Source organism: Neomonachus schauinslandi, chromosome 1 (genome assembly GCF_002201575.2).
Source record: "Neomonachus schauinslandi chromosome 1, ASM220157v2, whole genome shotgun sequence".
NCBI lineage: Eukaryota > Metazoa > Chordata > Mammalia > Carnivora > Phocidae > Neomonachus > Neomonachus schauinslandi.
In genome coordinates, this window is record NC_058403.1 from 161,439,404 (window position 1) to 161,454,314 (window position 14,911).

A 14,911-nucleotide genomic window follows, 5' to 3' on the forward strand; every position below is an offset into this window, starting at 1 on the left:
TTTTTAATAAACAAGGAAAAAGTTTTTTTTTTTTTTTTTTTTCTTTTTTTTTCCCACTGGTCTGGAAAAAAAAATTAACCCCCCCCCCCCCCCCCCCCCCCCCCCCCGCATTTAAGTTTGGAACCATCAGCAAAAATCTCAGATTCTACGAATGAAACAAATGATGTAGTCCTGGCTTAGAGAATCATGCCCCTGGAGGACATGCGCCTTTCTCACAATTGCCATACAATCATGAAAACTGTGATGCTTTAGCCCCTGACAGATCTTGGACTGGTGCCTTTGGTTTAATGATTGCGGCTCCTCTCCCTGATGAATGTTCCAGATTTCAGTGGCCTGCAGCTATGCAAATGCATGTGCATCTGAAGTGGCAGCATTTTGTGTGAAGGCCACTGTTGAATGTGGCTCCTCCATGGGCTGGGACCCCACACCCTTGTGTAGAACCTCTGCTCACTGGGGCACTGGCTCCTTGGAACCCTATCTCCTTCTTCCTTCCTCTTGGGCAGCATCAGTCAAAACTTCTGCTGAAGAGATTACATTAATCTAGTAGGTTTCATTTTTCGTGACAGCTCAAACAACCAAACCCTAAAATGCAGCTGATCAGGCTTGCTGGAAACACTTGGCTTCAGTGCAGTATAATGGAACTGGCTCCTTTAGGAGTGGAGAAGGATCTGGTTTGGATTTTCAAATCCCTCTTTGGCAAGTTAATTTTTTTTATTATGTGACAGATGAAGTTTGGCTGAACGGCTGAAATTTTGTGGCCACTGATTTATATTTTCCCTAGTGAAAAGTTAGATCATTTACAGATCTGTCCCTGTCCCCTTTACTGAGCCTCAGTCAAGGCAAAATGGAGTGCAGTTGAGTGGAAAAAGTGGCATAGTTTAACCAGCTCTGTGACCCTGGGCAAACCGATCAAAGTCACTGGGCCTCAATTTTCTATTCTCCAAATACATAATTCACATAATTAAACTGGGGAAATACACTCAAAATGTAATTAGAAAAGTATATTAACAGGCTTACACTTTAAATTTAAAACACTTGGCTTCTTTAAAAAACTAAAAAGCTTCCCTTAGTCTTAAAGCAATCCCTAGAATCAAAGGCAAAAGGGATTTGTCCCGGTTGCTCGACACCTTCTACCCTGCTGGAAGGCCTTCCCTCTCCCCTCTCCTCCTTCTCCTTCCACACGCATTCAAACCCTTGCTGAGCTCAGCTGGACACCACAAACGTGCCGCAGCAATCTGTGTAAGCACCCAGAGCTGTCCTGGGTCTTCACCCTTCCCTCTCCACTCCCCAGTGCCTGCTAAGATACTGCTTTTAGAAGATCCATCTGAGATCTTCCTGCACCTTACTGAGGGTCAGAGTTGAGGTCTGGAATTGGATCAGGGTCAAAGGACCCCATTTACTGGCCTAGGCTGCCTAGAAGGCCCTTTTGGGAAAGTGAGTGTTGACTCACATACTCCAGAACACAACACTCGAGGAAGCTGGAGTCAATTACTGGTTCCTTACTCCCAGGCTGCAAAGAATTGGGAAAGCAACCTTTCCGGTCCCCACTCACACAGTGCTGGAACTGATTATAGAGGGCGGCTGATTATGAGCAAACCTACAAAACTCCCATAGTATCCAGATCTGGCTCCATTATGGGGAGAGATATCTAAAGACTTCAATTCTCTTGACCCTCCTGGGATCTGCCCCCCTGGGCCAGGCATTTCCCGAGCGCAGATTTTCTCAGGAGGCATCTGGGGGGGACCAGAGGGCACCAGGGGAGTCTCCTGAAGGAGAGCCAGAAAACCCAAAGGGGATGGTTTTGTCTCTATTCTAGGGGCTGCTGTTGAGGCTTTTCCAATCTTTGTCTATTGGCTTTCTGATACAGACTAATCTGAAAAGGATTATATCCAGGGGATTTAGGAAGAAAAAAAAAAAGTCTGAAAGCTGGGCAGCTGTAAATTGAGCCACAGACAATGAAAGATCTTAGTTCAGGTGCCCGGTGAAAACCAAAGGGGAGGTAGGGCTTCCTTTTAACACTTCCTCTCCAATTTCCTTTATTCCATTCTTTCTAAGTTCACAGATGTGTTAAAAAGAGCAATGGATTTGGGAACAAAGACTTGATTTGAGCCCTGTCTCTCTTCCACTTAGTTTCTTTGTGACTTTGGACAAGTCCTCTAATCTTTCTGGGTTTTGGTTTAATTTTTTAAGACAACAGTATTTCATAAGGTCGTAGTGAGGATGAGCTAGGTCAAGGAATCCTGTAAGATATTAATATTCTCTCGGTTTATTCAAATAAAGGCAGTTTCCCCCGGGACGGGGTCAGCAGTGTAAGCTGGGGTGGGCTGGCACATCACAGTGAGGAAGGGAAGATTTCTGAACTGATCCTGGTAAGAGCACAGACTCAGGAGCACAAGAAAATAATTCCTGATGCACGCTCGTGTTTGAGGGGTTTGGGCAGGTTCTCATTCTTGTGGTTGAGTGCATAAAAGCAAGACAGTCTAAGAGCAATAAGACAAGGAAGCCACGGGGCCCCAATTCACTTCTTCCCTGAAGTGCTGGTGTTCGGGATTCTGCAGTACTTTTCTGATCAAGCAGAATCATGGTGAGCATTAGGCAAAACTGTGAATTCAGCCAACTTTATCTTTGATAAACTGTGGTATGGCCTGTAGCAATTCCCTCCCACATTCCTACCTTTGGGAAAAAAATAATGTAAGAAAGTTTCACATGTGTTCTTCTTCTCATAGTTAAATTTGAATTGGAGCTGGATGGAGTGCAGTGATTCCCAACTTTGGCTACACACTGAAATCACGTGGGGAGATTAAAACCCCGAAAACGAATACCTGGGTCCCATCTCTAGAGATTCTGATTGGCTTGGTCTGGGGTATGACCTTCAAGGTTTTTAAAAGCTCCCAGGTGATTCTAATGGACAGCCAAGAGTAAGCACTACTGGCTTAGTGAGAAGCAGTTGGAATCCCAGCCTTAAAACTTACTTGCTGGGTAACCTTGAGCAAGTTCCTTAACCTTTCTGTGCCTTGGTTTCCTCATTTAAAAAATGGAGTCATAAGAGTAATGCAACTCATAGTGTTGTTGGGAGGATTAAATGAGTTAATAGATGGTGAGTGCCAGAGCAGTGTCTGACGCATAGTGGGTAGCTATTTCTATTTATAATATCACTCGCATCTTTTTCCTTCCTACCTTTCTTCTCTCATTTCTCTGATCTTCCTGGGTCTCTATCTTTCCTGTTCTTTCTCCCGTAATTGTTCCTTTCTTCTCAGCCATCTCTCCACTCCCCCTTCCAGATGTTTTTCCCTTTCCACTCCTGGGCCTGCACCTTGCTGGAGATTTGGTATTAGGAATCCTAGCAGGGCAAACCTAAATTAATCAGAAGACTGCATGATGGATGATTTTAGGAGAAATGCAGTTGATGGGTGGCTATCTGGGCAAGGGGACAACATAACCAGGAGGTCTTGTAAACGTGTTACCAAACAGATAAAGATCTTCCGTAACGAGCACATTCTGCTGTGAACCCACATGTAGTCGGACAGAGTCCTTCACTCTGGAGTGGGTTAACATTCTAACATTTCCCTTCTGAATGCTTTTTCTGTCTAAGTCCAAATGACAACCACTCCTCAAAACAATAACACATAGGATGTAGTCAGGATGGGGAAAGGGGGTGACCACCACAATGAAACCAACCCAGGTAGTATTTTCTTTTATCTGCCCATCGAGTAAACCATTCTACACCAACTTCCCTCATCTCAAACACCCAACTGCCACCCCCAAAAGCCACCTCCCCAACTACAACAGGGGACACAAAGATACTGTAATGAGGTGAGTAGTGCTTTCTTCTTTTCTGTCTTCAAAGCTCTTTGCATTGCTCAATGGTACCTCAATGGAGTGAAATGAGCTTGGGCTCTTGTTTTATTTCCAGGTCTTTCAGAATGGAAATTTTCCTCAAGCTCTCTGTCCTGCCCTTGGGAAGTTATTGTCTTTCCTGTCTCTTTTCACCCCCGGGGGGGTTAAGGTCCCCTTGTTGTTCTAAAGGTTGCTCAATGGAAGCTCAGCCATGTGGTTTGCTGAGGGTTCTCTGTGTCAGCCCAGGACAGCAGTGTTCTTCCCTTGAGCTGAGGGATAGAGATAAATTCTGCTCCTTCCATGTCCAACACTGGCTCTGAGCAGGACTGGAAATGGGGCGTGGGTGGGAGGTAGAGAAGGCTGGAGAGGAAAGAGAATGATTTCTTCTTTCTCCTCAAGCCTGACACACTCCTCCCCCTAATCCAAACCCTCTTCCTTGCTTCCTCAACCTCTAGAAATGCCAATAACCGAACATAAAACATAGCCAAGTATTTGTTCTCTGCAACTCTCGCTCAATGTCTTCCTTTCCAATGTCTTTGAGAAGAACCTGTGATCTCAAAACATAGGTGTGATCTTTAATCTCCAAATATGACCTCTCAACACATAATGTCCCAAACTTTATCAGAACCTTGGGAGGGTGGAAACTCACCACACTCCTGGTTTCTCTATCTCCTTGAGGGGCCAGGGGGCTTAGAGTTCTCCCCTTAGCTTGTCAGGCCTCTCCCTCTTCCTCCATATCTCTTTCCCTTAGGGTTTTTTTTCTCAATCCACAACTAATCCCTTTAAAGTGATAACTGATAAAGGGATGAGCTTATATCTCCCTAGGGGTATTTATATTGTAATAAGGGATTTTAAGAATGACTATTGGTGGAATTGTAAGCAGTCTGACTGGCAAGATTGCATAGAGCTACTTCAAATTCTATCATACAGGGGAAAAGGGAAAATTAGCATTTATTGTGTGCTTAACATGTCCCAGGCATTGTGCCAGAGGCTTCACATAATGTTATTTCTTTTACTTACAATACTGGTAAGGAAATTAGGGCCCAGGGAGGTAAATAATTGAGTGAAATCACACATCTAGTAAGTCGTGGTGGGGGGTGGGGTCTGAACTCAGGGCTGTCCCTGTGATTCCAAAGCTTTCCAATGCCCCCATCCCACCTCTTCTGGTTTTCTTCTTTGTGAATCTGGCAAGACCCTTGAAAGGTACTTTCCCTGGGAGTGCATAGCTCCTTCACAACCTGCGTTGGCCTCTCTGTGATGAGCGACTCGAACCCGTCCTGAGTTTCATTCTTCCTCACTCGCAGATGATCTGTCTGAATGTCTTGGTGGATTGTGCCAGTCTGGAAGGCTGCCTGGGGTCACCCAGAGTTTAAACACACATTGTGAGAACCCAGAATGATAAAGTGCTCCAAAAAGCGGCCCACTGACTGACTGACTGAACCTCTTCCAAGACTGCTGGTGAGGCGATAGGAATGACTCAGCAGTTTGGCTTTCAATCCCATGTCTGTCTCTGAGGTCAAGTACAATCGTGCGCTCACTCACTGAGATGATCCCGGCCTACCAGGCCCAGGGTGAAGAAGAGATTTTACTTCTGAAGCAGTCACTGAGCAAGATGCTTCTATGTTCTACAAACAACAAAAGCCGCCGTGCGTGTGTGTATTTTTAAGTTTCTCAGATGATTCTAGTATGTTTCATTTTCTCCCTCTCCCCTCATCCCCCCGCCAGCCATCTGGTTTTTAGAATTTGCGTGCCAGTTGAGAACTCATAGATAGACCTCACCTTTGTCTAAACCAAGTCCACAAAGTTATTAAAAAAGTGAACTAATGGGACATTTCTAGATAACACGAATTGAGTCATTATTCAAAGCCATCCTAGCCACCTGATAAGGGTTTTCCCACTGGTCATGGCAGCATGGTGGGAAGAGCAGAGGAGAAGAGTGTCGTACGCTATGTAGACACACTGTAGGTGCCCATTACAGATTTTTCAGTTAATAAATGAATGCCATTACTCTCTGACTCCCTCATGGCCCCCATGGGGACAAGAACCATGTAATAACACTCGTCCACTGTCCTGCTCAGACCTTAGTCAAATGAGAAATCAGATGCCCTTGTTTGTTCTCAGTATCATGAGAAAGAAGTTAGAATAACAACTTTTACCACCTAGGCACTAGCCTGAGTCTTGTCCAAAAAAACTGTATGGGTAAGAGAGCTGCATATTTCACTCACAGAGGAGAGGAGAAGAAAGTAGGCCTATTGGTGTTCATGGTGTTTTTAATACCTGCGTTTTCAACTATTCTGGGTTTTGTCTCCTCCTGGTCAACGGGTACGGATGATGCTAACAGACAGAGAAGGTGTGGGGGCCACTGGGTCCTGCAGAACCAGAGGCCTCCTTAAGCTGGGTTTTCCTCAAGAAAAGTGTAGGCCACTCAGACACCTGTCCTCTGCCCTCTGTTCTAGAGAAGGGCTATGCCGTCCATTCTAACTTGCAGACACAGTTCCACAGACAATGGAAAGACTACGCATGAGCTGGAAACATCCTTGAGATTGTGAAGGGCCTTGAGGGATGGGGAAGAGAGATGGAATACTCAAACTCAGAGTCCTCAAACTCTGTGCCCGAGAGCTGGCGTGACGCATTTGCCGCTACAGCTGAATGAGTGTCGTTTCTGATGGGCAGGAAGAAATGAAGTTAACAATTTTAAATTTCTCTCATAAATATCTTCTGCAACCACTCACCTCTATTAGAACCTGGTGTAAGATGGTATCTGATGAAGTGCAACTGTATTCACTTAGTTAACTTATTTTTTGCAAGAGTGCTACACACAAGTGCCATTGTTTCCGAGGCCCATGCTACCTGAACAAGTTTAAGAACACAGCACCAGTCTTCAGTGTCATACTGGGCTCCGTTCCTTCCCACAACCATTTTCAAACCTAGCGCGTCATTTTGTTAGGTTAGAACAGTGTCTCGAGAAGGCCTTTGGATATTGATTAGGTAATATCTAGACCACAACCTGAAACTTCTTGACTGAAATATTTGGAGGCAAAATGAAATACGTAGTTTTTGGTAACTGCCAAAGAACTCCAGGACCAAGGTAATTAACTGGGGTTCTTCCACATCCCAGTACACAGCAGGGCATCAGTTTGAAGGTCAGAGAGACCTGGGTCTGAACCTTGGCCTCACCAATTAGTGGCTCTGTGACCTGGGGCAAGTTGCTTTATCTTAGAGCTCTAAACTTCTATTTTCTCCATTTGTGAAATGGGGATAACAACAGACTTTGCAAAGCCGCAGGAAAGGTTAAACAAAGATTATGAACATATGTAAAGTGCTCAAGTATATATTCTGGCATATAATGAGGTATTCGATAAACAGTGGCTAGTATTACTATTAATATTTGACTATTATGCATTCAACAAGCATTTATTAAGTATATTTTCTGGACTGGATGCTGTGCTTTGATTCTGTTCTATAGAATCTCTATCTATATACACATACAGAGTCATGACCAAGGGTAAGAAACAGAAGCCTCAGGTTACTGACCTGATAGAAGTAGGACTAACCCAATTGTCTTAAGAGCATCAACTCTTCCTGGATCTGCAAACGTACAGCTATGAGAACAATTCCCCTTTCTTGTGCCCTATTCTCCCTGCCCCCTGCCCACTCAACAGCAGAAACACACATGATCACTCCAAGAACAGCTGTCCGAAGTTGCTTCACAGAAAAAGAACATGGCTAGGATTGCTGGAAAACGAAGGAGCTGCTATAGAGGTGGTTTGCATAACCAAGCCAGACTCAAGAGGGTAAATGAGGAGGCTGATGAATTGCCATCTGTGGCCATTGTATCAATATTTACAGCTTCTCTGTCATTAAGATGGCGATGGCAATCTGCCTCAAAAAATATATTATAAAACCCAGTGAATTTCCTCCCCCATATCTTGGAAGTTTGGGAAGAACTGTAATGGATTCCAAACTGTTTTGAATTAACAAAAAGAGCTTTTTCCTGTTGCAGAGTTCCAGCTGGAACCTCCCTATGCTTTTCTTCACTGAACAGCAAATGCTCAAGGAGGCAAAGAGTCCAGTGGAGTGTCCTGGGGCTTGTCAGTTTTACTGAGCTTTACACTTGGCTTAGGTTGCTGGGTCGTTCTGGGAGTTTGCTAGTGTGGCTGGCATGGAACTGTGGCCCCGGAGGCAAACCTGCCCTTGCTGGAGGCAGTTTTATTACTCTTGACGCCACCCATCCTAGAGGGAACGAGGGAAGCTGTATTATTTATCACGACTACTGAGGAAGCACTACCTCCGAATTATGGGCCCATACCTTAGGGGATACAGTGAAGGGAGCACAGGTTCCGGCCACCAACACAAGTGTGAGGAGGGTGACCACGAGGCATTAGCCAGGTGGCAGGGGACAGGGTATGTGGCAGAGAGGGCACGCTCAGGTGACAGGACACCTGGTTTTCAGCCCCAGTTCCACTGCTCACTAGCTGTTAGATCTCAGACAAATTGCTGAAGTCTAGGAACCTCGCTTTTCCTTCTGTGAAATGGGAATAAAAATATAGGAGAATTGTCAGGATCTAATAAGAGAACATATATGGAATGCTTTTTAAAAATGTACAAAGTGCTGTCCTTCGTCTGATTCTGGACCGTTGTTCTTTGTAGTCCCATCTTTTTTTTTTTTTTTTTCTTGCCTTGAGCTCAGGAGAGAAAGAGAGGAGAAAAACTTGAGAAGAACTAGGTCATCTTTCTCAGCTAGCTTGGTTTGAGAGCTGAGTAAACAGCAAAGATGCTAAGCACCAGGCCAATCTAAGCACCAAATCTCACCGGATCAGCAGTTTCTAGGGTTGAAGTTGAATGACAGTGATCTTAACTATAGCAACTCCAGTTTCCTCAGCAAATACTTAGTTGGGTCAAATCAGGTACTTTCATCCAAAAAAGAAAAGAAAAAATCCCCTTTAGGTCTTCTGGGGATGCCTTGCCCTTAATCTCCTCAATTCCTTACCATCCCACACTTACAAGGGGCCCATCTCCCCATCCTTCCTTCAGTCTAGGGTCACGGTGCCTTCAGTCTTCTGTGATTCTAAGCCTAGCTCAGAATGAGGTCAATGGGACCCCTGCCAAAAGCTCTTTTTCTGAAATCACTAAAGCTATCTATAGACTTCAATGTAAACTGCACAAAAGAAAATGACCACTCTTTGTTAAGATTAAGTAGGATCAGAAATTTGTTCACTGGATCAAAGCCTCTTGCTTACATGAATGTTTTCCTTCTGGAAAACCCAGGATAGGAAAAGAATTAAAACTCATTGAGAAATTATATGTCATAATCTAATAAACCACAATCTGGGATACTGACTTCACCATCTACAGATGACTGGGATTCTGATTTTACTGGAGTCTAGTCTTTGGACTGGAAAAGACTTGAGCAGTTCTTTCTCTGGCCTATACCCAACTGGCTTCTCTGAGTAAAGAAGAGAATCAAATTTCTATGTGTTGAGCAAACATGGGGTCCAGTTTATTCATTCTTATCTACTGCCTGTAGGTAGACTTCATCTACAAAAGCAAACTTTGATCAAGGAAGGATTTGCCTTTTGTGATTCGGGAACTAGTCAATGGTTAATTCTATTTTTTTTAAGGAAGTCTAAAATTATTCACAGGGTTTTCTTCTCATAATAACCACAGGGATAAGACTTTAATAATCTATGGCTGGCTGCTACCTTCAGATTTCTTTCATTGTTGTGAAGATCCAATAAGATCTGGATATTGGCTACTGTTAAAGCAGTCTGTATGAGACCAAAAGGAACTCATTTATATGGCATCTGCATTTAAAATGTACCATTTTTAATTTTCATAATTAAAAACCAAAGCCTGCAGTATCTGTTAAATTGAATCAAACTATGCACTGTTATTTTTTGACCAACTAATGAAAAATTTAAAGCCTAATAAATCGCTGGTTTTTAAATAAACTTGCTTGTGAGTTATAGGCAATAATGGCTTTTTTTTCCTAGATGAAAACACCCTGTGGTCTCACGTGCCCATAAGACAACATTGCTCACTGGGGCGCCCTGGGTGGCTCAGTCAGTTAAGTGGCCAACTCCTGATTTCAGCTTAGGTCATGATCTCAGGTCCTGGGAGAGAGCACCACATAGGGCTCCGTGCTCAGTGGGGAGTCTGTTTGAGGATTCCCCCTCTCCCTCTCCTCTGCCCCTCCCTCTGCTTGCATGTGCGCACTCTCTAAAATAAATAAATCTTTAAAGAAAACCAAAAACCAAAAAACCAACACTGCTCAAGTTCAGAAAGTCCAGAATTATTATGACTGCTTCTTGTGTAAACCTTCCCTGGCTAGCAATTAATCTTTGAACAGCTTATTTCAAATGCCTCCCTTAGTGTATCTATGGTGGGAATATAAACTGGTATAAATGTTGTAGAGAACAATCTGGCAATGATGTAACAAAAGACTTAAACATATTTATAGCCATTCCACTTCTGGTAATTTAGAATGAGAAAATAATTTGGAATTTGAACAGAAATTTACACTTAAAAATGTTCACTAAAACGCAAATTTAGAACACATTTTCAGTAATTTTCTAAAAAAATTTTTCTATATTCTCCTCTATAGGTTTTTTGTAGTAAGTTAGCAACCGTAAATAAGGAGATAATTCAGTATGTAATGGTCCTTTAAAAAAATGAGTATTTTACAGTCCTTAAAATGGTAGTATGTATACATAGATACGTAGCACATGCATAGAAACTTTTCAGAAGGACACATAGGACTTTGTTAATCTCATTTTATTCTGAGGACAGAGACCTTTAATTTCCATTTACACTTTTCTGAACTCTTTGAATTATGAAATGACCATGTATTACTTTTATTTTCCAAAAATTAATGAAAAATATTAACAGAGTATGTAATGACATGGGGAAAATGACTAAGTGAGAAAAGGAATATAAATATGGAATCTAGAGTATGCTTGGGAAAAATCTTAGAAATATATGTTAATAATTCTATTTCTATTCATCATTAAAAATAAAATGTGCCTCAAAATATTAGCTAAGCAATAACAACTTGTTTTCTCATCTGGTTTTTCAAAATTTAAGCTTTTTCTCCTAATGAACCTCAAATAAACTAGAATCTCATTCTTCTTTGCTGAATTAATCATGGGTCCCAGAGGATCAAGGGTTGATCTATCTAAGTAAAGTCTGTCAAGATATTAAAACATGTTGGATAGTAGCTTTTGTTACATTAAACATAACCCCCCAAAACATCACTTTTAAATGAGTGGCAACTTGACGCTGCACAGAGGCTCCAGGGTTAACCCGTGTGCCGTATGCCAGCTCTTTGCACCCGAGTCACGTAAAGGGTAGGATTACTGTAGACCCTGGAGCCAGACTGCCCGAGCTCATCATCCTGGCTCCGCAGCTTATGTTCGCTGGGTAGCCCTGGGCAAGTGATTGAACCCTTCAGTGCTCTGGTTTCCTTGCCTGCAAAACGGTACTTCCCTCACTGGGCTGGAGAATTAAGTGAACGCGTACTACGTGCTCAGAACCCTGCCTAGGACACAGTAGGTACTTAACAAGTGTTTGCTAGCATTATTATTATTATTACTAATACATGATGCACCTGATTTCAGAAGCATTCTGCTCTCAAATAACTGGACAACAAAGGAGGGCAGAGTGCACCATGTTCTTTATAATATCTTGTATAGTTAGACACAGTTTACATCTAGAGGACCACCATCCCTCCCCCCATCAGCTTTTGCCAACAGAGGATGTTCTGCCAAGTGCACACAGAAAGCTCACCCGAAGTCCATTTCAGTAATGAAAACTCATTGCTTAAAAACAATTTTTATAAAGAGAGACGACAGTAAAACTTTCTTCTACATAAGCTGGAAATGTGTGGAGAAGCCAATGAAAGTAGCATGTAGTATAAAACCTGGCTTTTGGAGTTGGTTAGTTAGATCATGTACTTACAAGGCCAAAAATACAATGAATTGCTAAATAACTCAATTTATTTCTCTGCTCTGTGCTCTTTGGTTCAGATTGTATTCTTAATCATAGCCACCACCTCCCAAAGGTACCTTAAGGGAAGCCATCAGAGAAATCTACCCGAGGGAATAGTTAGAAGTCAGTAGATAAATATTCCTTGATTCCTGATATTAGGAAAGCAATTCAAAGTAATATCTTCCTGATGGTAGGGCAGTAACTTTCTCTATGCCAAGTGAGCACCAACTTAAGCAAAGTTGTACATGTCATTACTTAAATGACATGAAGAATAGATTGGCCTGAAGGGAAGGGCAAGAGAGAACGGAAGGGAAAAGATAGGGAAAAAGAAAATGAAAAGGAAAAAAAAAAAAAAAAGAAGAGGGCATTTGCTTTTCATGTTTGGATTTGACTGGAAAAAATATTATGAAGGATAAAAGAAGAAATGCCTGGGTTGCCCACAGCCTTCCAACAGCAAATTTATGATCCTCTCTCCTGGTATTTTACCTGTGTAGTGATGTTCTCCTGGCATCATACCCCTGGCATTTTCTGTAGGAAAGTACAGTAAGTACAGAGAAAAGGACGAATGCTGAGGAAAGTGAAAATTCTTCCAGCCATGCCACCACCATCCCACCCTCTTTCACGGAAGATCGAAAGATGGATCTTACCTCCACTGAGAATAATGACGGCTATAAATATTGCCAAGTCGCTGTCATCTAATTCCAGTGCATTGAACTTCACAGCAAACTCAAACTTGGGCTCCATAAAGTCACCAAAGGGCTTTCTCAGGCTCTTTAGAAATTCCCTTGTCATGAATCCTTGGCCCTCTGATATGAGAACCCCATCTTTATTCATCAAGGAGGCCAGCATCGTGTAAATGATCTCATGGACGCCATATTTTAGGAGAGTTACTTGGTCATTCAAGTCAAGGTTTACAAAACCAGGGATACTTTTGGCATACTCTGTGATCTCTTGCACAGCTTCCACTGAGCGGAACTGACACCCCTGAAAGATGCGAATAGCCACCTCTTTGCTCTGCTCTTGCAAGGGGGTGATGTGTTTGAACTTGATTTTATCTTCTCCCATCATTAAGGAATTCATGTCATAGATAACAAATGGCTGCAAAAAAAAAAAAAAAAAAAAGGGTGGGGGAAAGAAGCTGAGTTGGAGATTTCTAATTCAGGGTGAATACCATTCCAGTTTCTTTATACACATTTGCTTTGCTAACTAAAATCTTTAAGGTTGAAAATACGTAATGAGAAAATATTCTCATCTCCTGATTATTCCTCCTAATTGTCTTCTGGGACCAAACATATTTCACCAAGCTTGGTCTTCTTTTCTTTCAACTTACACTGCAACACTTTTACCTATGCCTGGCTAATACCAGTTTGGGTTGTTTGGAGAGTCTTTGTTGCTGACTTGTAAAATCATACAAAATCTGTTGTTTATCTTGGCTTTCAAGAGAATGTGTTTTTAACCTTCATTCAATGAAAAAAAATCATTTCGGCAACTCAGGGTTGAACACACCCACTTGAACATAAAGTAATCTTGCAGTTTTAGATTAAATCTACTCAGATCTCAAATGAAATGCAGTGTGCATGTAAAATATACTTAACTATAAAAAATCGGTTTGAAAGCAGATGAGAAATATTGAGCCAAGAAAATGTCTATTTCTTTTCTTAATGCTCTGGAAGCAATCTGTTTCAGAAAGAGCCAGATGTTTAAAGCCTGTGGGTAAGCACTGCATAAAGTGGCAAAATTAAAAAAGGGTTTTGAACTTATTTTCAAAGTATCTGTCCTTAAGGGTCAAATAATCAATAAAACACGTGCATCAGTTACTCAAGTCTGCAACAGACTGCCTTCAAAAGTAAGTTGTTAGTCATTAAGTGATCTCTCTCTTTCTTTCCTTGTAAAGACCAAAGGGTTGTGGTCACTGTGAAATTCTCCAGGCTGCTCTGATTGAGAAGGGGAATCATTTTATATACATTGGAAATACTTAACTATAGAAGTTAACCACCCCACTCCCATTCAAGTAAGTGTATACCCAAAAGCACAGAGTTGAAGGCATTTGCGCTCTAGCTTTGGCTCTATGTTTAAGAATGTGACTTTAGGAAAAACATTTATCTTTCCTAGGCTCAAATTTGTCAACTGAGGGGAATGCATTACATTGGATGTTTCCATCTCTTCCCTTGAAGGTATTTTAGTCGCATTTCTTAGAAGCTGTGTATGCATGTGTGTGTGTGTGTGTGTGTGGTGTACATGTGGATATGTGTGAGCATGCATGTACATTGAATACGAAGTCTTTGATGTACAAAAGTTTCTTTTAGGCAGAGATGCTGAGAATTCCCTCTGGATAGGCAAGAGGAAGCAGTATAATGAGTGGCAGCAGTAAGCACCTTCAAGACCCACTGGTTTGGAGATTCTAACTGTGCATCTCTACACAAGCCTATGATTTTCACCAACCTGTTAAGTCTGGTCTACACTGAAGGAATAACACTAACACTAAGGACTCTTAGGTGTTGAGTAGATTTCCAAACCTGCATGTTATTTCCACACCATTCACGGGAGTTATTCCAGAAATTCTTACTTTTTCTAAACAAAAATTCACTTCAGTTGTATTGGTCAGCCAGCCCCAAAGGAGGGCAGATGCGGGGACCCAACAGTAAGTGTGTTTGGTGGCTCGAACTAGTTCTTCAAGTAAATTAGGAACAAAAATGCTTATTATGTTTTTGGACATTCTGCTTGTTTTCTTTTTTCTTTTTTTCTCCTTCAGGATTGATATTATTGACGAGAGAGGAAAAAAAAGAGCAGATAATCAGTCACATCAGTTAAAAATGTGCTGAGTTACCCCAGAATGTCAGATTCTAATCATGAGAAAGACTTGCTTTTATAGAACCTACAGAAAATGTGGTTTCTGTCCTCTAGGAGTTCCGTAGCATATTGTATTTCTATCAATGGAATACTGGCTTTCTTTACCGCCATGGGAATCTGATGGTATCGATACCATACAGGTAGCTGTACATACATAAGTACAAAATAACATGAATATAAATCATCCCCTCTTCACATATGGAAAGACTGTACCCAGAGCTGCCCACTTCAACTCCGG

General features: G+C 42.0%; 1 protein-coding gene across 2 annotated transcripts in view; it reads right to left on the bottom strand.

The window, feature by feature from the left end:
• Nucleotides 1–14,911, bottom strand: part of PPARG (peroxisome proliferator activated receptor gamma) — a 105,900-nt gene that overhangs the window by 4,892 nt on the left and 86,097 nt on the right. For both annotated transcript variants that reach the window (XM_021695215.2, XM_021695216.2), the window contains exon 6: nt 12,471–12,921. In XM_021695215.2, the coding sequence (XP_021550890.1) occupies nt 12,471–12,921 (451 nt within the window). The remainder of the gene's footprint in view (nt 1–12,470; nt 12,922–14,911) is intronic.